This window comes from Pelobates fuscus, chromosome 1, assembly GCF_036172605.1.
Source record: "Pelobates fuscus isolate aPelFus1 chromosome 1, aPelFus1.pri, whole genome shotgun sequence".
Lineage (NCBI taxonomy): Eukaryota > Metazoa > Chordata > Amphibia > Anura > Pelobatidae > Pelobates > Pelobates fuscus.
In genome coordinates this window covers 340,432,524-340,455,795 of record NC_086317.1, presented here as the reverse complement: position 1 = coordinate 340,455,795, position 23,272 = coordinate 340,432,524, and the positions used below count along the sequence as shown (strand labels likewise).

General features: G+C 36.7%; 1 protein-coding gene across 2 annotated transcripts in view; it reads left to right on the top strand.

Moving 5' to 3' along the window:
- CLDN10 (claudin 10) overlaps positions 1–9,962 on the top strand; it is a 36,048-nt gene extending 26,086 nt beyond the window's left edge. Inside the window, exons 4-5 of one of the 2 annotated variants that reach the window (XM_063425763.1) lie at positions 4,421–4,531; positions 9,566–9,962. In XM_063425763.1, coding sequence (XP_063281833.1) covers positions 4,421–4,531; positions 9,566–9,683 — 229 coding nt within the window. In that variant the 3' untranslated portion in view covers positions 9,684–9,962. The remainder of the gene's footprint in view (positions 1–4,420; positions 4,532–9,565) is intronic. The other variant, XM_063425768.1, reaches the window with a different exon arrangement.
- Positions 9,963–23,272: the final 13,310 nt, after the last annotated feature.

The following is a 23,272-nucleotide window of genomic DNA, read 5'->3' as shown; positions in this document are numbered from 1 at the left end:
AATATTAATATAACAAAAAAAATTAAAATAGTAATAAATAAAATAAAAAATGCCCACCCCCCACCAAGGCTCTGCATCACACACACACTGTACTCATACACACACACACACACACACACTGTACTCATACACACACACACACACTGCACTCATACACACACACACACACTGCATTCATACACACACACACACTGCATTCATACACACACACACACTGCATTCATACACACACACACTGCATTCATGAATTAATATAATTTTTGGGGGATATAATTTTATTTAGAAATTTACCAGTAGCTGCTGCATTTCCCACCCTAGTCTTATACTCAAGTCAATACGTTTTTTCATTTTTTGGGGGTAAAATTAGGGATCTCGACTTATATTCGGGTCGACTTATACTCGAGTATATACAATACATATATACACAGACATTCACAAATACATACTTACAACTAATCAACCTGGTCCCTGGGGTACATGCTGTCCGGGTCTGTGGAGTCCTGTCTTGCAGCCCAGCCCAATCACTGGGCGCCAGCCGAGCTGTGTGGTACACAGGAATCAGGGATATGATGTCATTCATATCCCCGCCCCCTCCACACAGCCTGCCGACACCAGGGTAGGAGACTGGGCGGGCGAAAGAATGCTCGGCTCCGGGTAGGTAAGACCTGTGCTGAAGTAACCGGCAGGAAGTGGAGCGCAGTTAGCTTACATCCTGCCAGTCAGCCTGACATTGCACCACTAGGGCCAGTGTGCCCTAAGGTGGCGCCGGTCCTGCCTGCCATCAAGGTAAGCAGGTGCCTGCTCTGCCATACTGAAGAAGCATAGCTTCGGGGGTGCCCTGAGGTAGCCAGATGGCCACCTCCTGGGGCCCCTGTGACATGGCTCCTATGGGCACCCACACCTTTAAAGCGCTTAGAGGATTGGCCACCTTTGGGCACCTAGAGGATTAGGGTAGGGGGGGCTCAAGAGCCGCTCGCCCAGCGCTGTGGCCCAAGACAGGGGCAACCTACCAGGAAACATCCCGGTGGGTGCCCCCAGTAGGCTGGCGCCCTAGGTGAATGCCTAGTTTGCCTAACGCACTCTCTGCGTGGTTGTTGTGCCTGTTCACAGCATGAGAGCGTCTAATGATGCACTTGCATTATGGTGCCAGAGGACATTTGGAAATCGGTACTGTTGGGAGGCCTGCATTTGGTTGTTAGTGAATAGATTAAAGCACAGAAGAATTTTAACAACCACATGCAGGAGAACTGAGCTGATTGCAAACAGACACAGTTGTGGAAGCAAATTCTGCGTTTAGAAAATACTCTCAAAAATTAAGCCCTGCGCTCAAACTCAAACTACCATTTGGCAGCAGTAATGGCTATAGTGTTCAGCAAATACATAGAACAAAAAAAATCCCTAATCCCTATGCACATTTACATTTAGGAGATCGGAAGATCTCGAAGAGAGCCAGTGCTGATTGTAAACAAAAGTGGGTAAATAAGAGGGAAACGACAACAGAAATATATAGAAGGTAAGGGGATTCCAAAAATGTGATTTTGAGAGAATTAGGAAAGTCATAATAAAATAGTGTCCACCGCATTGAAAGCAGCAGAAACATCTAGCAGGATTCATAAATAGTAGTGACACTGGCATTTTGTGTGAATTACCGTAAATCCTTGTTGATTATTCATTCAGTAAAGTGTGGATAGTGGAAACCAGATTGGAAAGGGTTAAGTACCGAGATGGATTCCAAGAAGTTAGTTATCTAACTTTTCAGACATTCATGGAACTTAGAGGTGAAAGGTAGCTGAGCGGGGAATTTGAATAAACCCTTTCACTACCAAGTAATGTGCCAAAAAGTTACCACCAGCAACCTGGGGAGAGGGTTTTCCTATAAAACAATATTGAGCGCCAGGAGTAAAGAGAGTTAGAAATCAACAGATTGTGAACAGATTAAGCCTTTACTTGCAGATTAAACAGATATTTGAGAGTGCTCCTCATACATAGGTAATGAAGGAGGGGAGACATACTGGGCACTAATGAGACTGACAAGCTTTAGGACACAGGGAGTGGGAAAGGACCGTGGGATTGAGGAAATGCCACCAGCTCTCAGCACCAAGAGGAGAGACCACAAGAGAAAAATGAGAGTGGATTTTCATCAGCAATATGTTGGCTGAGAGTGGAGGAGGGAGGAGAGAAATGAAATGTAGGACTTGGAATGAGCGATGGGAGGAGAATGATAAGAGGGAGCAATTTATCAGCTGTGTGCGGAGTATGGCAGAAAGGTGACTGGATTAGGGCACATTATTAATATAATATTACTCCCTCTAGCATGTAAGCTCATTGAGCAGGGCCCTCAACCCCTCTGTTCCTGTGTGTCCAACATGTCTGGTTACAACGACATGTCTGTTCGTCCACCCATTGTAAAGCGCTGCGGAATTTGATGGCGCTATATAAATAACATCATAATAATAATTTATCAGCTGTGTGCGGAGTATGGCAGAAAGGCGACTGGATTAGGGCATATAGATGAAAGGGTTAATCATGGGAGGCTAAGAGTAAGAGTCACAGGACCTGCACTTTTGGATAAGGCAGGAGGCAATACAAAAGCCGGTAGTTGTATCAGATTGTAAGGGAGGGAGAACGGCAGAAAGTTGTAAGGAACAAGATAGCAGCCGCCTCGCCTTAAATGAACCTAGTGTGCACCTGGCAATAAGGAATTATGGGATGTGGGCAGTCTATCCACGCCAGTGTGCAATGCTGTGTGGCAAGAAAGCAATATTTAGGTAAATACTAACATGGGTGTAGGAAGGGGAGGGGAGAATGAATCTGAAATCTAGTGCAACCTTCAAGATCATATGTTTCAGTATTTAAGAAAGATAAGAAAAATAACCTGTTAAAAAGAGCTGGTAATCTCATTCTAGTAATGTGCTTCCTAGTGATAATATAGAATTTAGCCTACAGAACACAGTGTGGTTTAATGTATGCTCCCTGCGTGGTTTATTATGGAAGGCTGTCCCCCCAGATTTTCTTTGGTTTCTATTGGATGATCAATGAAGCATAGCATAGACTGACTCTTTACCTACCTGAATGTAAACGTGTCATCCATGAAATGCACAGATAACAGGATCACTTTAAAGGACCACTATAGTGCCAGGAAAACAAACTCGTTTTCCTGGTACTATAGAGCCCTGAGGGTGCCCCCACCCTCAGGGTCCCACTCCCGCCGGGCTGAAGGGGGAGGAAGAGGGTTAAACACTCACCTTTCTCAAGCGCCGGGCTCCCTCGGCGCTGGGGACACTCCTCGGCCTTTTCGCCGTCATCGGCTGAATGCGCATGTGCGCCAAGAGCCGCACACGCATTCAGCCAGTCCATAGGAAAGCATTCTCGATGCTTTCCTATGGACGCTGGCGTCTTCTCACTGTGAAAATCACAGTGAGAAGCGCGGAAGCACCTCTAGCGGCTGTCAATGAGACAGCCACTAGAGGCTGGATTAACCCATTTGTAAACATAGCAGTTTCTCTGAAACTGCTATGTTTACAGCAGGCAGGGTTAACCCTAGATGGACCTGGACCCCAGACCACTTCAATGAGCTCAAGTGGTCTGGGTGCCTATAGTGGTCCTTTAAGGAAAATTCAAACCATTCAATACTAAATACAAGTTTGATGTGCATTCTGATTATTATAAATGTTTATTTGATCATTTTAAATAACAGGTTTATATCAATGGTAAATGTGCAGACTACCACGGATGTAATTAATCATCACAGAAAGTGATATGGTATGTGGTACCTTCGCCCCACAGGCAGCCTGGAGCTCAGAATTGCTAGTTCTATGCTGTTCTCCCTGCCCAGTCTGCTCTGTGTGCTATATCTGAAAGCTGCCGAGACTCGCGGAGCAGACTGCACAGGGAGAGCAATACAAAGTGGTAGGGAGGAAGGGGTGGTAGAGAGCTTCTGGTTTCACCCTCTGCTGGATGCAGATCAGGACTGTTGCAGCAGATTACCATGCCACTGCTCTGATACTATGAGTCCAGAGCTCACAAGAACCATTAAACTTTTAATAATAATACTATATTTATCACAGTAATAAATAATCGAAATGTTGCACAAATTAAAGCCCTATCCCACTCCTCCAACACAAACAGCTCCTATTAAACACTACATCCCCTGCACGCAAACACACATTGCCTCCTGCACACACACAATGCATCCCCTGCATATACTATTAACATTACATTTAGTGATATATGGGAATTATGGTTTGCGGTTAACATTAGTACAAAAACATTTACCACATAGCATGATACCAACCCTAGTGACATCACTGCCTATAGAACAATAGGGATAAAGTGAATTGGGAAGAGTGGTGTATGACTAATCAAGATGTTCCAAAGCAGGCTTGTGAGCAATTGACCTCTAATGTATGTCCTCCTGCAGGTACGAGTTAGGTCCTGCACTCTTTATGGGATGGGCAGGAGCAGCACTTTGCTTGATTGGTGGCTCCATCTTTTGCGCTACGATTATTGCTGGAAGCAATCTCCATTCCAGGTAAAAATTGGAAATGCTAACAACCTCTACACCAATAATATCTGTTTCTTTAAATCTTATTTTTTTTTAAAAAGCACTCTAAGAGTTATTTGATCAGTATGTATAAAGGTCACAAATATGACACACAGATTTATGCAGAACATGCACACACAAATGAACAAAACGTAAATGCCCGCTGCCTAATCTGGCATAAATTGCAAAAAAATGCACACAAATCTAAAAAAATATAGCATTCTTAAAACGAAACTTTCAAATTGTATATTTATTGTAATTATTTCAGTTTATCTAAAAACTTTCATCATGACCTTCATTCATTGTCCTGGTGAAACTTTTTAGATCAACTGGAACATAGACAATGAAAGTTAAATAAAAAATAAAATTAAGTCTTAATGTGTGCTAATTGTTTAGTTATATAATATGCTCTCACACATATGGGCACCTTTTTCTGATTTTATATATACACGTATATATACACTGATCAGCCACAACATTAACCCCTTAAGGACTGGACTTTTTTTGCGATGTTGTACATTTGCGACCAGGCATCTTTTTACACTTTTGTGGTGTTTGTGTTTAGCTGTAATTTTCCGCTCTCTCATTTACTGTTCATATACAAATTATATATTGTTTTTTTCAGGACAAAAGGGGCTTTCTTTACATACCATTATTTATATAATCTCATGTAATTTAATTTTTAAAAAATGAAAAAATATGATGAAAAATTGAAAAAAATACATGTTTTTTGACTTTTATGTGAAAAATCTTTTATTCATCTACAAAAGCGAATGAAAAAAACTGCTAAATAGATTCAAAATTTTGTCCTGAGTTTAAAAATACCTAGTGTTTACATGCTTTTTGCTATTTTTTTGCATGTTATAGGGCTATAAGTACAAGTAGGATATTGCGGTTTCAAAACATATATTTTTAAAATGTATCAATAGTGACATTGTAACACTATTATCTGTCATAAATCGCTGAATAACACCCCACATGTACATATTTTTTTTAAAGTAGACAACCCAGGGTATTCAATATGGGGTATGTCCAGACTTTTTTAGCAGCCACTTAGTCGCAAACACTGGCCAAAGTTAGCGTTCATATTTGTTTGTGTGTGAAAAAAGTAAAAAACTAAATTGAACGCTAATTTTGGCCAGTGTTTGTGACCAAGTGGTTACTAAAAAAGACTGGTCATACCCCATTTGCAATACCTTGGGTTGTCTTCTTTCGCAAATGGTATGCCATCATGGGGGTAATTCTCATTCCTTGGCTACCATACGCTCTCAAAGGCAACGTAACCAACCTGGCCATTTTCAATGTAAAAATATTTGACCCATATATTTGACCCTGTAACTTTCAAAAACGCTATAAAACCTGTACATGGGGGGTACTGTTATACTCAGGAGACTGCTGAACACAAATATTAGTGTTTCAAAACTGGAAAATGTATCACAACAATTATATCATCAGTAAACGTGCTGTTTATGTGTGAAAAATGCAAAAAAAGTCACTTTCACTGACAATATCATCGCTGTGATATGTTTTACTGTTTTGAATCACTAATATTTGTGTTCAGCAAAGTCTCCCGAGTAAAACAGTACCCCCCATGTACAGGTTTTAGGGTGTCGTAGAACGTTACAGGGTAAAATACAGTGCTAGCAAATTAAATTCTCTAGACTTTTGGCCTGGGTTGGCAGGCAGGTCCCTTAAATTGCAATCAATAAAATAACTTAATTATGTAAAAATATTACATAAATACGCACGTAGAATTTAAATATATATGCATATTTATATATTTGAAGTCTACGTGTATATTTATATAATTATTTATGTCATTTTGTATATGGACATATGAATAGTTCGTATTCTTTTTATTTATTTATATATACATAGATATATATACAATTTCATTCTAAGTGTATTTTGATATAAATATATATATATTAATATCAAAATACAGTTAGAATAACATTTCGTATAGATATATAATTTTTTTTAATTTTTATTATTATTTTTAATTTTTTTAATTTAATTTAAATTATTTATTATTCGTATTTTATAATAATATATATATACAATATATATATAGTTATTATATATATTATATATATATACGTGTGTAAATTAATTATAAGTGTATTTTTATATTAATATATGTACATATTAATATAAAAATACACTTAGCATGACATTATATATATGATATATAGACATATATTATATAGGTATAATATATGTCTATATATCATATATATATACACATATATAATAATATTTTTTTTTATTAACTTTCACTTTAATTTTTTTTATGATTTTACAGTTGCAGGGAGACTGCCTGTCAGCACAGACAGTCCCTCTGCAGGCAGAGACTAGGACACCTATTGTGACCATGTGGTCGCCCTGTTGGGCGATCACATGGCCCCAGGGGTCCTAATCCGCCATGGGGAGACTGTCTGGGCTGCAGGCAGTCTCCCCACAACGGGAGCAACGCCGATCGCCGCCGGGGGAACGACGGCGATCGGGTAAGTACATTTTAAATTTAGGACGGTTCAGAACCGTCGTCGGTCGGCAAGGGAAAAATGCCGATGACGGTCCTGAACCGTCTTGCGTCCTTAAGGGGTTAAAACAACTGACAGGTGTAGTGAATTACATTGATTATATTGTTACAATGATACCGGCCATGGGGTGGGATATATTAATTAGGCAGAAAGTAAACAGTCCGTTCTTGAATTTTATGTGTGGGGAGCAGGAAAAATGGGCAAGTGAAAAGATCTGAGTGACTTGACAAGTGCTAAATAGTGATAGCTAGACAACTGGGTCAGAGTATCTTCAAAATGACAAGTCCCTTGGGGTGTTCCCAGTATGCAGCTGTTAGTACCTACCACAAGTGGTGCAAGGAAGTACAACCGTCATCAGAGTCATGGGTGCCCAAGTTGCATTAATGCACGTGGGGAGCAAAGGCTAGCCCGTCTGGTCCGATCAGAAGAAGAGCTACTGTAGCTCAAATTGTTGAAAAACTTAATGCTGGCCATGATAGAAAGGTTTCAGCAGTTTGCTGTGTATGGGGCTGTGTAGCCACAGACCAGTCAGGGTATCCATGATGACCCCTGTCCATTATCAAAAGTACCTTCCGTGAGGACATGAGCGTCAGAACTAGACCATGGAGAATGCATCAGTATGCACTATGGGAAGAAGTTAGGCCTGCAGAGGCATTGTTATGTTCTGGGCAATGTTCTGCTGGTTCCTGGCATTCATGTGGATGTTACTTTGACACGTACTTAGAGAATATTGCAGACCATGTACACCCTTTCATAGTAATGGTGTTCCCTGATGGCAGTGGCCTTTTTCAACAGGATAATGCACCCTGCCACACTGCAAAAATAGTACAGGAATGTTTTGAGGAACATGACAAAGAATTCAAGGTGTTGCCTTGATCTCCAAATTTCCCAGATTGCAATCCAATTGAGCATATGCTTTGAACAACAAATCTGATTCATGGAGGGCCCATCTCGCAACTTGAATTACACATTTAGAGGTCTTGAGCTGTTTTGACAACACGAGGGTAGGGGGACCTACACGATATTAGCCAGGTGGTTTTAATGTTGTGGCTGATAAATGTAGGCTACATATATATATATATATATATATATTATATCAGGGCTTAAAATGTTTATATATATATATATCTATATCAGGGCTTAAAATTTGAAGACGTATGCTACTACCCAGGCCTTGAAAGATATTCACCACTGTAAGCCCTATTATACTCACCAGAGGTGATGTTCTACTTGCCAGGGCTATATTTTCACTAGCAAGTGTCTAGTGAAGAGTGGAAATGTTGAGATCTGTATATATATTACTATTGTGCATCAGCTGCATATCTCAGTTTGGACTTTTTAAAGTCCCACTTTGGCACAGAAACCCAAGAAAACATGTCTCCACGACTATCACAGAGTTTTCAGTTTGACATGCAAATGAGCATGGATAGATTTAACCCTGCATTTCTGACGACAACCTTAGCAATGGATACTGTTTTAAACACAGCTTATTTGAAATCATAGCATGGGTTGTGATCCAAAAGGACCAGTGACTATAAACCATGTACTGTGAAGTTTCAACCTTTAAGATTTCATCAGCATGGCTTTAGATCTGGTCTAGAAACTGAAGTCTCCCTTAGATCCCCTGAGAGAGTAGCTAGGTGGCAAAGAAATATTGTGGTGAGGCCAAACAAGACAAATCTCGCACAGTGCAAATAGAAAAATCACTGTTGTCAATCACTCGCATATCACAAGTTTGGCTTTTTAAGGCCCCCCTTGGGCACAGAAACAAACCCCATGCTATCACAGCTATGACAATGGGTGTATGTTTCCATATGGGAATCCCTATGGGTCAGTCAAGGCCATGAAAACATTGATACTGCTGGCCATCAGCCCGTGCACAAGCACACATACAGTGCTGACTAACAAAGGCCGTGCACAGCTCGTGGCTGCTGCCTTAATCCTGCATTAGTGTGCTAACAGACATCCCATGCATCTCCAGCTACTTTAATCTACAGAAACATGATAGACTGGAGCCCACAACCTCTGTATGCTAGTAGTCCACTTACATCTCTCCCCAGAGTGTTATCTGTATACCCGAGTTTAATCTGCTGCATTATAACAGCATTGCTCAATGGTTTCTTTCCACCTGACAGTCAATGGTGGAAGAATGACAACTAAACTGCAACACAAAAAAAAAAAAAAAAAAAAGAAGAAAAAGCTGGAATGATGGATGTTTCTAGACAGTTCTCCCAAATTTCTTATTTAGGCCTACTTTCTGCTGGTTATAGCTGATGTACACGTGTCTTAAAATGTGAATTATTAACCTGCCTATTAAGTTAATGGTGGTCTCTCTTTAGAAGTATTGTGATAAAAATTTAATATAATTATCTCTAAGCAAGATCTGGATATTCTATAGATCATAGAATCTATGCTCACAATGCAATGTACATTAACTAAATACTGCAATTATAACTTCATCACAATATTCTCTCTGCAGACCAAACTACTCGCATGCAGGATTAACCATGATGACTTCAAGACCAGAAAGACCTCCTGCATACCAGAAGTCCACGTTTAGGTCTTCAAATGAATTTAACAAAACCGCATACGTTTGAACTATTTTAGTCAATGTGCACCTCTTCTCATCAAATACTTGGAATTTGGATTTTTCTTTGTACAGATCTACATAATATGTTGATGTATTAAGATTACAAATGTTGCCTAGAAATAAATAATTGTATTATGTTTACAACTGTAAGCTACTAGATCCAGTATGGTTTGCACTACAAGATAACCCCGATGTCTTCTAGGAGAAAAAAAAATATCCTAGTCCAATGTAGCAGGGAGGATATAATTGAAACATAATTTTTATTAAAGTCCATTTTACAACAAAATAGTTTTCTTTTACATTCAACTACTCATTTCGCTTTAATATGTTGAATCTATTTTATTCCAAGAAGAGAAAATTAAAAAAAAAGATAAATAAATAGGTACATATGTAGACAGACATGGTTAGCCACTCTATAAGTGATGTCCTTGTCACAAGGTTATTACCCTAACTGACAGGATACGGGAAAACCACAAACAGAGGGTTAAGTATAGACGTATTACTAGGCATTAGAGTGGCTGGACTTAATGTATATAAAGATAGAGACAAAGTCAGAAATAGCCACAGTCAGGATTATAAAAAGATGGATATACAAATAAACAAGCATTATATAGGTTTACATGACTTCTGATTGGTCCATGTCATCTTTGCAACTCCATTAAGGGCAAGAATAGGGTTGCCTAGATGATGTTTTTAAATTCAAACATGAAGACAAGTTGGCAGCCTCCGAAGTTCTATGGGAAGTTTTAACAGAGAGCAGGAAAGGTTTGCCCACGTCAAATTGGTAATTAAATTTTTGCTTTTATATAGTTCAAGCTGTGCGGCTGCGCGGTGCATTCTGTCTGCTTGACCTGAGGAGGGGATCGGTTCCACGTTGTCGAACAGGAAAGTATTGTGACATTCCTGAGAATTCAATGTAAATTCAAAATGGATTTTACATTTTAGCACAAAATAGCTGCACTGAACAATTTATACAACCTATGTTTTAAGCTTTGGACTAAAATTTCTAATTTATTTTAAATTCACCTTGAGTTACCAACAATTTCTTATCCCTGCAGTTCACACAAAAAACACATATCAATTGTAGCAGCAGGCAAGTTAGACATTTACAACTATGTATCTGTGAGCGTATGTGAATCTGGGGTGTATGTGTTTGTATCTGTGTGTGTGTGTGTGTGTATGAATCTCTTGATGTATCTGTAAATGTGTAAATTTGTGAGTGATCAGTACTAAAGCAACAAACTGTCTGTATCCTCAGCATAATTTGGGTTGTACTCTATTTGCATAGAGCTGATTCTGGATGAACCGAAAATACAGGAACATCATGGTAACCACTCAATGCTTGCCAGGCCAAAAAATGTGTTCAGGATCACGACCAAAACTATTCGGAAAGGAAAAGGCCTGACTGCCATGCCTGCAAGACGTGTCCTGCATGGGCTCTGGGAATTAGCAAGATAATTCACTGTTTTGGAGCTATTGATGAACCACTATGCAAAACCAAATCAACAATCGAGCTGCTCTAGCCCAGGTCTGACCCAATATAAGCGACAAGCACTTATCCCAAGTGGGCACGTCCTGGACGACTGCTCTGAAAATCCTGAGGCCTGGTGTGTACTGTGGAGGGGAGAGGCAGGCGTTCTCCAGCCTGGAGCCGCCAGAGCTAAATCAAGCACTGGCTGGTGCTCTACCCACCCTCTTGGACCAGTGGGGGTGATTCCGCTCTACACCCAGAAGACTTCTGTTTCGCTGTAGGCGCACGGCACCAAAGAGAAGTTGCAATTGAGTGACGCAAAATGGCGGACACACCTTGCTCAAGAAATGGATGTGCTGGTCAAGCTGAACAAGTCACTGTTCCTTCTGGAATGCAGCGCCTGCTATCTAGCATACTCCCAGGTCTGATAAGAAGATGGAGAAGATGGTCAGGGTGGACTCAAATCACCAGGCCCTGGAATGGCGGAGGTACTCGGTCCACGTTGGTGGAGTGGAGGCTGGGCGCAACATGTTCTCAGGCTGACACACACAATGTCCTGCAGCATTGAGTGGGCAACTTAAGCTGCCGCTTGGGGTGCCCCTACCATCCGTTTGGAATTTACCTCAGCCGTCATCTGGGCTGGCGATGTGGGACTGGGACTTATGCTCACATGCTCTCCTCACGTTGTAGATGTTGCCTTGTATGTTGAAACCTGTCAGAGAACCAGATGCTCGTAGTTTGTAGCGGATTTCATTTTTCTTAATTTCTTTCATTTTTAAAATTCATGCCAAAAAACACTACCGGCTGATGCAGTATTTTTTACCATAGCATCTCATGGTAATCTATCTTGTTTTTATTTATTTAGTCACTAAACTTGGTATTGCGCCATTTAAAGTTTCCTGGCATCTTCAGTTAACTAGCGTTAGTTAAGTTATGACTATGACTCCTGACAACTGTCCAGGGGCCCTCTGAAGTGTTCTACTGTTTATAGTCTCCGTGTCTAGGACAAATGATTTCAGTACAAGTGTTATAATATACACTGTCTGGACACGCAAACTTAGCCTGACTAACATTGTTAGACTAATAAACGGTATATAACGATATGTAGCTCTGCATACCTGCTGATGTTATAGGCTGTTTGTCATATCTGGGCTTTTCACGGTTATCAGGGGAACCTAAACACGCAGACAGATCACATACACAAAGGATTGCAATACTGGTCCTTAAAGTGACCGGGCTATGCAAAAGAGAGAGAGAATATAAGCCGAGGTCAAGGACAACAGAGAGACGGAATATGAAAGGACAAGCCAAGATCAAGGATCAAAGAAGACAGAGAAAACGTGAGACGAGCCAAAGTTCGGTAACCGGATATTCAGCCTAATTTTTATTTTGAGGACTTTATGTTGTTTTACTTTATTACATAATTTACTTGCCGACTGTATCAGGATTTTTTGTGTTTTTTATGCATTTATGTATCCCTTTTTTAGTGTTTTAATAAAGTTTCAATTGGAAAAAAAAATGAAAAAATGGACAAAGTACAAATTTTAAGATTTAAAAAAAAACATTTTAATGCATTGTAAATGATAGAAACACACAAATAAAAAATAGTTTTTTTAAAAAAAATATGCTTACAATATTTCCACATTATCTAAAAGTAAGAAATAATCTAATTTATTTTGTCCATATATTTAATAATACTTGTTTGTTTATGATAATATACAAACAAAAATAACAAGATATGTGAACACAACCCAGTGAAAAGAAAATATAAATGAAAGCAAACCAGGACTTCCCCTATATCATAGGTGGAGTATCCAGGTAGATCCCCGAAGACTTCCTCTTGTCTTCAATAGGTATATGCGAATAGGATAGGGGACAATCTGCTAAATACAAATAAAACAAAACAGCATAGCGTATAACTGTGTGGAGACTGGCACTGTTATGTATTCATAATTGGTCACTCACAAATTTGTGGAGATAAAACAGCTTTGAGTGATATATTTTTCCTTCAGTGTCCAGGATGTTATCCCTCCTCACAGTTTCATCAATCCATAGATGTATATATCTCAAGAGAGGGAAAATATATACAAAAAATGTAGTGCACTTCCAGAGTATGAATAAAAAAGTATTTAATAACTTACATTCAAGTTTAAAACAAACAGCATGTCACCATAAAGCGTCCTACGCGTTTCGTCCTTAGCTTGGACTTCCTCAGGGACTTGGTGTCAATAAAGTGCAATAAAATATAATAGCAGCAATAAAATACATCCCTCCCACAGTCCTTTTATACATCCCCATTCAGTGTTGAAGTTCTTTCAGCTGATGTTCGATTTTCTTTTTCGCGGCATGGGGCCGGATGACGTCATCACGTACGTTGCGTGCGTTCCACTTGCGTTTCACGGAACCGGATGACGTCATTGCGTGCGTTGCGTGCGTTCCACTTTGCGTTTCACAGACCCGGAAGTGGGTCGTGATCGTTGGTCACTCGTTCTGTTACACTGACTCAAAGTATATTCAAGTGGGTGGACAAAACGGGGAAGGGGAGAGGGAAACAATTAAGAGAGTTCTCTGGAAGGCACTATCTTTCCAAGGCAGATGTGAAATAAAAAAACGAAGAAAACATATATTTATATTACAATCTGAGTTTGTAAATCTCTTAGTATGTAACCCATTTTCACAATTGAAGAATACAAATCTATATAGAGATGTATGTTTTTCCTTGTTTTACATCTATGTACAATTTATATAACTCATACCCAGAAATATATATTTTGTATACCTAAGACTATATAAAGGAATCTTAAACTGGACATCTCATACAATTACAGTGTAATATGTATTATACATATGATGTACAGATGATACTGTAGTTGGTGGAACCCATTTTCATTGTACCTTTGTCTCATTCATCTTATGGAAAAGAGATATATATATCTCTAGATAAAGAAGGGGATATATTAAAAAAATGTTAAGTTGTATGAATAAAAATAAAAATAAAAATAAAATAAAAATAAAAATAATAAATATAATAAAAATGAAAATAAAAATAAAAATAAAAATAAAAATAAAATTAAAAATAAAATTAAAAATAAAAATAAAAATATATAGAATATATAAAAAATGAAAAAATAAAAATAAAAATAAAAATAAAAATAGAAATAAAAATAAAATATAAAAATGAAAATTAAGTTAAATTAGAAATAAGAATAAAATGAAAAAATGTATATACATAACAATAATTTTTAGTTTTTGAATGAGAGAAAAGTGCAATGATTCCCAAACATTCCACAGAAACAGAATATGAAATAGATGGTGCATTTAGTCTTCAAAAAAACTCCATAAATCTATATCTAAATTTAGACCAAGGGGTTGGAGTGTTTTTAATTTATTGATCCAAAAAGTCTCTCTTTGAGAGAGCTTTTTGGTCAAATCCCCTCCTCTCCAATATGGGTCCACATGTTCTATACCCAAAAAACTGAAATTCCGCCAATCAAATTTATTGCAGGTATTGCAATGTAGTGGTACTATATGTTTCGTTGAATTTTTCCTGATATTATTTTGATGTTCTAATATCCTCTCTTTTAGTTTTCTGCATGTTCTCCCCACGTACTGTTTCCCGCAAGGGCATTGTAGCATGTATACCACGTTTTTCGTATTACAATTTATATTCGATTTTATTTTAAATCTCTCTTTTGTAGTAAAGCTTATAAATTCTTTTTTTTGGGTAAATTTTTGGTTTTTGCATGCTTTGCAAGAATTACAGGGGTTGAAACCGCTGATGTTTAGAGTCGTACTTTTGCGTGGAATTTTTAGAGCATAACTTGGTGCCAATAGATTTTTTAAGTTTTTTGTTCTCCTGAAAATGACTGGTGTTTTTTTTGGGAGCACTTTCCCCAAAATGGGATCCTGACGTAAGATATCCCAATGTTTGTTGAGAATCTTTTTTATTTTCCAATGTTGTGTGTTATATTGGGTCGAAAAAGAAAAATTATAGTTGTCCTTAGAATGTTTTTTGGGATTAGATACTATTAAGTCTCTTCTGTTCTTTTCTCCTACTTCCTTAATTTCTTTGTCTAGCAAAGTTGTTTCATATTTTTTTGCCACAAATTTATTTTTTAAATGTTTGGCTTGTTCCCTAAAGTCTGAATTTTTTGTACAATTCCTTCTCACTCGTATTAGCTGGCTTCTTGGTATGGTCTCCAGCCATTTATCTTTGTGACAACTTTTTCTATGAATAAAGCTATTACCCTCCGTTTTTTTAAAAAAACATTTTGATTGAATCTGATTATCTTCTATGAAGAGATTTAGATCCAGAAAGTTAATGCTAGTGGTGTTTGTTTCATGTGTAAATTTTAAACCATAGTCATTTTGATGGATGTAGTGTATAAATGATGACAAATCTTCGTGTGAGCCTCGCCAGATTAGTATTATGTCATCAATAAAACGTTTCCATAGGACCAGGTTCGCTACCCAGCTATGCCCACTCCATATGTGGTTGGATTCCCAATCCCTCATATATATGTTTGCATAGCTGGGGGCGAACCTGGTCCCCATGGCTGTGCCGGTGGTTTGAAGGTAAAATGAATCATCAAAGAAAAAATAATTATGTTTAAGAATGTAGTGGATACTATTTAAAATGAAATTTCGAAAGTTTGGTGGTATATTTTCATCTTTTTCCATCATACGTTCCACTGCAACTATACCTTTGTTGTGTTTTATTATTGTGTATAGTGACATGACATCTATGGTCACCCAGACATAATCGGGTTCCCAAATTACATTCTCCAAAATTCTTAAAACATGGGCAGTGTCTTTTAAGTAAGAAGGTGCTTCTTGTGCGTATTTCTGGAGGTGGTGATCTACAAATTCTGATAGATGGGCAGATACGGAGTTTATGCCACTGATAATTGGCCTACCTGGGGGGGTTGTGGGGTTCTTGTGTAGTTTGGGGAGAAAATAAAAAATGGGTATTATTGGAAAATTATTGAAAAGATATTCCTTATTGTTTTTAGAAATTATATCATTTTTATATGCTTGTTCCAATAAAGATCCCAAGATGGTGTTAAATCTTTTTGTTGGATCTCCTGTGAGTTTAATGTAAGTTCCTATATCTCCCAAAATTCTATGTGCCTCATTCATATAGTAATCTCTGGTCATGATGACTATAGCCCCCCCTTTGTCAGCTTCCTTTATTACTATGGTGTCCATTTTTTGTAATTTAGTTATGCTTGCTGATTCTTCTTTACTCATATTATATTTATTCACTCCTAAGTTTTTTTCTTTTTCCAATTTTTCTAGGTCATGGCATACCATATTATTGAATGTTTCTAGAAAGGGGCCTCTGTCCCCTACTGGATAGAAATGTGATTTCTTTTTAAATTGTTTCTGTTCTGTGGTGATTTCTTTTGTACTTTCTTCTATCTCTCTTTTTAGAAAAAATCTTTTTAGTGTCATTTTACGGATGTATTTTTGGACATCAATATATGTATTGAAGAAATTCATTTTTTGGTTAGGGGCAAATTTTAAGCCTTTGCTTAAAGCTTTTAAATCAGTATCACTCAGCTCTATATCAGTTAAATTATAAATTCCGTATTGCTTCTCTATTGTCTTAGAGAGTCCTCTCTTCGTGGATTCTCCTCTACTCTTTTTCTTTTTGAGTGGGTGTCTGATGTAATTCCCTGGTGATTGTAACGTGGTTTGAAGAATTGAGTTATTCTCCCATCCCTGTGATGGGATCCTCCCTCTAAAAAAAGGTTTTCACTCTCATCTGTATGTTCCAGATTAGTTCTTGTTGCCTGGGCATAAGATCTCTTTGGGGGGGAGTCGCGTCGATTTGGGGAAATTGATTCCCTCCTTCCCCTTTGTTTAGAGGAATTTCGGGTCTGTGAGATATTGTTTGTGGTAAATGTTTTGCGTCTTGTGACAGGTGGACTTCGTGTGTAATTATTAGAATGCCTTCTAATTTTAAAGGGTGAATTTTGTGTCTGGTTAATTAAAGGATTTCTTATTCGAGTGGGTGAAATGTTTCTTTTATATGTATCTTGTCTTCTAAAGGAGGTATTTTTCTGTGATCCCTCAAAGTTTCTGGTGTCTCTATCAAAATTTCGTTTGTGTTTATTCTTAATTTTGTTACTAGTGGAAAAAGTGTTGAAAGTTTTATCTCTTCTATCTCTCTTCATTTTATTATTTTTAGTTTCTGATATTCTTTCTTCCAAATTGTTAATTACATTACAGATTTCTTGTTCTTTTTCTTTATATTTATTGGGCTCTATATTCTTACTTCCCTCAGATTCTAAGGTTTTGATATCTGTCTCTATTTGTTCTCTGCCTTGCTTTTCAAATTCAATTATTAATTTCATAAGATTTTGTGAGCATGTGTCTAAGATTAAGTCCCATTTTTTTAGGAATTCCTCATTATCTATACCACATGCAGGGATTTTTTCCACTCTCAATCCCCTAGGGATTAATCCCTCTTTAAGGTAGCTTTCCAAATAGGACACTTCCCACCATTTTTTTGTTTCTTTTACCATTAAGCGTTCTAATTTGGTAAAGTAATAATTATCAGAATCTCTTAAAGGGATATTGTCTATATTTTGGTGAAACATTTTTTCAAATCTAACATTTCTACCCCTTTGTATATTTGCAAATGAATAAGTTGCCATTACGGTTGTGTCACAATGGTGAGGATGATAATATACAAACAAAAACAACAAGATATGTGAACACAACCCAGTGAAAAGAAAATATAAATGAAAGCAAACCAGGACTTCCCCTATATCATAGGTGGAGTATCCAGGGTATAGAACATGTGGACCCATATTGGAGAGGAGGGGATTTGACCAAAAAGCTCTCTCAAAGAGAGACTTTTTGGATCAATAAATTAAAAACACTCCAACCCCTTGGTCTAAATTTAGATATAGATTTATGGAGTTTTTTTGAAGACTAAATGCACCATCTATTTCATATTCTGTTTCTGTGGAATGTTTGGGAATCATTGCACTTTTCTCTCATTCAAAAACTAAAAATTATTGTTATGTATATACATTTTTTCATTTTATTCTTATTTCTAATTTAACTTAATTTTCATTTTTATATTTTATTTTTATTTCTATTTTTATTTTTATTTTTATTTTTTCATTTTTTATATATTCTATATATTTTTATTTTTATTTTTAATTTTATTTTTAATTTTATTTTTATTTTTATTTTTATTTTTATTTTCATTTTTATTATATTTATTATTTTTATTTTTATTCATACAACTTAACATTTTTTTAATATATCCCCTTCTTTATCTAGAGATATATATATCTCTTTTCCATAAGATGAATGAGACAAAGGTACAATGAAAATGGGTTCCACCAACTACAGTATCATCTGTACATCATATGTATAATACATATTACACTGTAATTGTATGAGATGTCCAGTTTAAGATTCCTTTATATAGTCTTAGGTATACAAAATATATATTTCTGGGTATGAGTTATATAAATTGTACATAGATGTAAAACAAGGAAAAACATACATCTCTATATAGATTTGTATTCTTCAATTGTGAAAATGGGTTACATACTAAGAGATTTACAAACTCAGATTGTAATATAAATATATGTTTTCTTCGTTTTTTTATTTCACATCTGCCTTGGAAAGATAGTGCCTTCCAGAGAACTCTCTTAATTGTTTCCCTCTCCCCTTCCCCGTTTTGTCCACCCACTTGAATATACTTTGAGTCAGTGTAACAGAACGAGTGACCAACGATCACGACCCACTTCCGGGTCTGTGAAACGCAAAGTGGAACGCACGCAACGCACGCAATGACGTCATCCGGTTCCGTGAAACGCAAGTGGAACGCACGCAACGTACGTGATGACGTCATCCGGCCCCATGCCGCGAAAAAGAAAATCGAACATCAGCTGAAAGAACTTCAACACTGAATGGGGATGTATAAAAGGACTGTGGGAGGGATGTATTTTATTGCTGCTATTATATTTTATTGCACTTTATTGACACCAAGTCCCTGAGGAAGTCCAAGCTAAGGACGAAACGCGTAGGACGCTTTATGGTGACATGCTGTTTGTTTTAAACTTGAATGTAAGTTATTAAATACTTTTTTATTCATACTCTGGAAGTGCACTACATTTTTTGTATATATTTTCCCTCTCTTGAGATATATACATCTATGGATTGATGAAACTGTGAGGAGGGATAACATCCTGGACACTGAAGGAAAAATATATCACTCAAAGCTGTTTTATCTCCACAAATTTGTGAGTGACCAATTATGAATACATAACAGTGCCAGTCTCCACACAGTTATACGCTATGCTGTTTTGTTTTATTTGTATTTAGCAGATTGTCCCCTATCCTATTCGCATATACCTATTGAAGACAAGAGGAAGTCTTCGGGGATCTACCTGGATACTCCACCTATGATATAGGGGAAGTCCTGGTTTGCTTTCATTTATATTTTCTTTTCACTGGGTTGTGTTCACATATCTTGTTGTTTTTGTTTGTATATTATCATCCTCACCATTGTGACACAACCGTAATGGCAACTTATTCATTTGCAAATATACAAAGGGGTAGAAATGTTAGATTTGAAAAAATGTTTCACCAAAATATAGACAATATCCCTTTAAGAGATTCTGATAATTATTACTTTACCAAATTAGAACGCTTAATGGTAAAAGAAACAAAAAAATGGTGGGAAGTGTCCTATTTGGAAAGCTACCTTAAAGAGGGATTAATCCCTAGGGGATTGAGAGTGGAAAAAATCCCTGCATGTGGTATAGATAATGAGGAATTCCTAAAAAAATGGGACTTAATCTTAGACACATGCTCACAAAATCTTATGAAATTAATAATTGAATTTGAAAAGCAAGGCAGAGAACAAATAGAGACAGATATCAAAACCTTAGAATCTGAGGGAAGTAAGAATATAGAGCCCAATAAATATAAAGAAAAAGAACAAGAAATCTGTAATGTAATTAACAATTTGGAAGAAAGAATATCAGAAACTAAAAATAATAAAATGAAGAGAGATAGAAGAGATAAAACTTTCAACACTTTTTCCACTAGTAACAAAATTAAGAATAAACACAAACGAAATTTTGATAGAGACACCAGAAACTTTGAGGGATCACAGAAAAATACCTCCTTTAGAAGACAAGATACATATAAAAGAAACATTTCACCCACTCGAATAAGAAATCCTTTAATTAACCAGACACAAAATTCACCCTTTAAAATTAGAAGGCATTCTAATAATTACACACGAAGTCCACCTGTCACAAGACGCAAAACATTTACCACAAACAATATCTCACAGACCCGAAATTCCTCTAAACAAAGGGGAAGGAGGGAATCAATTTCCCCAAATCGACGCGACTCCCCCCCAAAGAGATCTTATGCCCAGGCAACAAGAACTAATCTGGAACATACAGATGAGAGTGAAAACCTTTTTTTAGAGGGAGGATCCCATCACAGGGATGGGAGAATAACTCAATTCTTCAAACCACGTTACAATCACCAGGGAATTACATCAGACACCCACTCAAAAAGAAAAAGAGTAGAGGAGAATCCACGAAGAGAGGACTCTCTAAGACAATAGAGAAGCAATACGGAATTTATAATTTAACTGATATAGAGCTGAGTGATACTGATTTAAAAGCTTTAAGCAAAGGCTTAAAATTTGCCCCTAACCAAAAAATGAATTTCTTCAATACATATATTGATGTCCAAAAATACATCCGTAAAATGACACTAAAAAGATTTTTTCTAAAAAGAGAGATAGAAGAAAGTACAAAAGAAATCACCACAGAACAGAAACAATTTAAAAAGAAATCACATTTCTATCCAGTAGGGGACAGAGGCCCCTTTCTAGAAACATTCAATAATATGGTATGCCATGACCTAGAAAAATTGGAAAAAGAAAAAAACTTAGGAGTGAATAAATATAATATGAGTAAAGAAGAATCAGCAAGCATAACTAAATTACAAAAAATGGACACCATAGTAATAAAGGAAGCTGACAAAGGGGGGGCTATAGTCATCATGACCAGAGATTACTATATGAATGAGGCACATAGAATTTTGGGAGATATAGGAACTTACATTAAACTCACAGGAGATCCAACAAAAAGATTTAACACCATCTTGGGATCTTTATTGGAACAAGCATATAAAAATGATATAATTTCTAAAAACAATAAGGAATATCTTTTCAATAATTTTCCAATAATACCCATTTTTTATTTTCTCCCCAAACTACACAAGAACCCCACAACCCCCCCAGGTAGGCCAATTATCAGTGGCATAAACTCCGTATCTGCCCATCTATCAGAATTTGTAGATCACCACCTCCAGAAATACGCACAAGAAGCACCTTCTTACTTAAAAGACACTGCCCATGTTTTAAGAATTTTGGAGAATGTAATTTGGGAACCCGATTATGTCTGGGTGACCATAGATGTCATGTCACTATACACAATAATAAAACACAACAAAGGTATAGTTGCAGTGGAACGTATGATGGAAAAAGATGAAAATATACCACCAAACTTTCGAAATTTCATTTTAAATAGTATCCACTACATTCTTAAACATAATTATTTTTTCTTTGATGATTCATTTTACCTTCAAACCACCGGCACAGCCATGGGGACCAGGTTCGCCCCCAGCTATGCAAACATATATATGAGGGATTGGGAATCCAACCACATATGGAGTGGGCATAGCTGGGTAGCGAACCTGGTCCTATGGAAACGTTTTATTGATGACATAATACTAATCTGGCGAGGCTCACACGAAGATTTGTCATCATTTATACACTACATCCATCAAAATGACTATGGTTTAAAATTTACACATGAAACAAACACCACTAGCATTAACTTTCTGGATCTAAATCTCTTCATAGAAGATAATCAGATTCAATCAAAATGTTTTTTTAAAAAAACGGAGGGTAATAGCTTTATTCATAGAAAAAGTTGTCACAAAGATAAATGGCTGGAGACCATACCAAGAAGCCAGCTAATACGAGTGAGAAGGAATTGTACAAAAAATTCAGACTTTAGGGAACAAGCCAAACATTTAAAAAATAAATTTGTGGCAAAAAAATATGAAACAACTTTGCTAGACAAAGAAATTAAGGAAGTAGGAGAAAAGAACAGAAGAGACTTAATAGTATCTAATCCCAAAAAACATTCTAAGGACAACTATAATTTTTCTTTTTCGACCCAATATAACACACAACATTGGAAAATAAAAAAGATTCTCAACAAACATTGGGATATCTTACGTCAGGATCCCATTTTGGGGAAAGTGCTCCCAAAAAAAACACCAGTCATTTTCAGGAGAACAAAAAACTTAAAAAATCTATTGGCACCAAGTTATGCTCTAAAAATTCCACGCAAAAGTACGACTCTAAACATCAGCGGTTTCAACCCCTGTAATTCTTGCAAAGCATGCAAAAACCAAAAATTTACCCAAAAAAAAGAATTTATAAGCTTTACTACAAAAGAGAGATTTAAAATAAAATCGAATATAAATTGTAATACGAAAAACGTGGTATACATGCTACAATGCCCTTGCGGGAAACAGTACGTGGGGAGAACATGCAGAAAACTAAAAGAGAGGATATTAGAACATCAAAATAATATCAGGAAAAATTCAACGAAACATATAGTACCACTACATTGCAATACCTGCAATAAATTTGATTGGCGGAATTTCAGTTTTTTGGGTATAGAACATGTGGACCCATATTGGAGAGGAGGGGATTTGACCAAAAAGCTCTCTCAAAGAGAGACTTTTTGGATCAATAAATTAAAAACACTCCAACCCCTTGGTCTAAATTTAGATATAGATTTATGGAGTTTTTTTGAAGACTAAATGCACCATCTATTTCATATTCTGTTTCTGTGGAATGTTTGGGAATCATTGCACTTTTCTCTCATTCAAAAACTAAAAATTATTGTTATGTATATACATTTTTTCATTTTATTCTTATTTCTAATTTAACTTAATTTTCATTTTTATATTTTATTTTTATTTCTATTTTTATTTTTATTTTTTCATTTTTTATATATTCTATATATTTTTATTTTTATTTTTAATTTTAT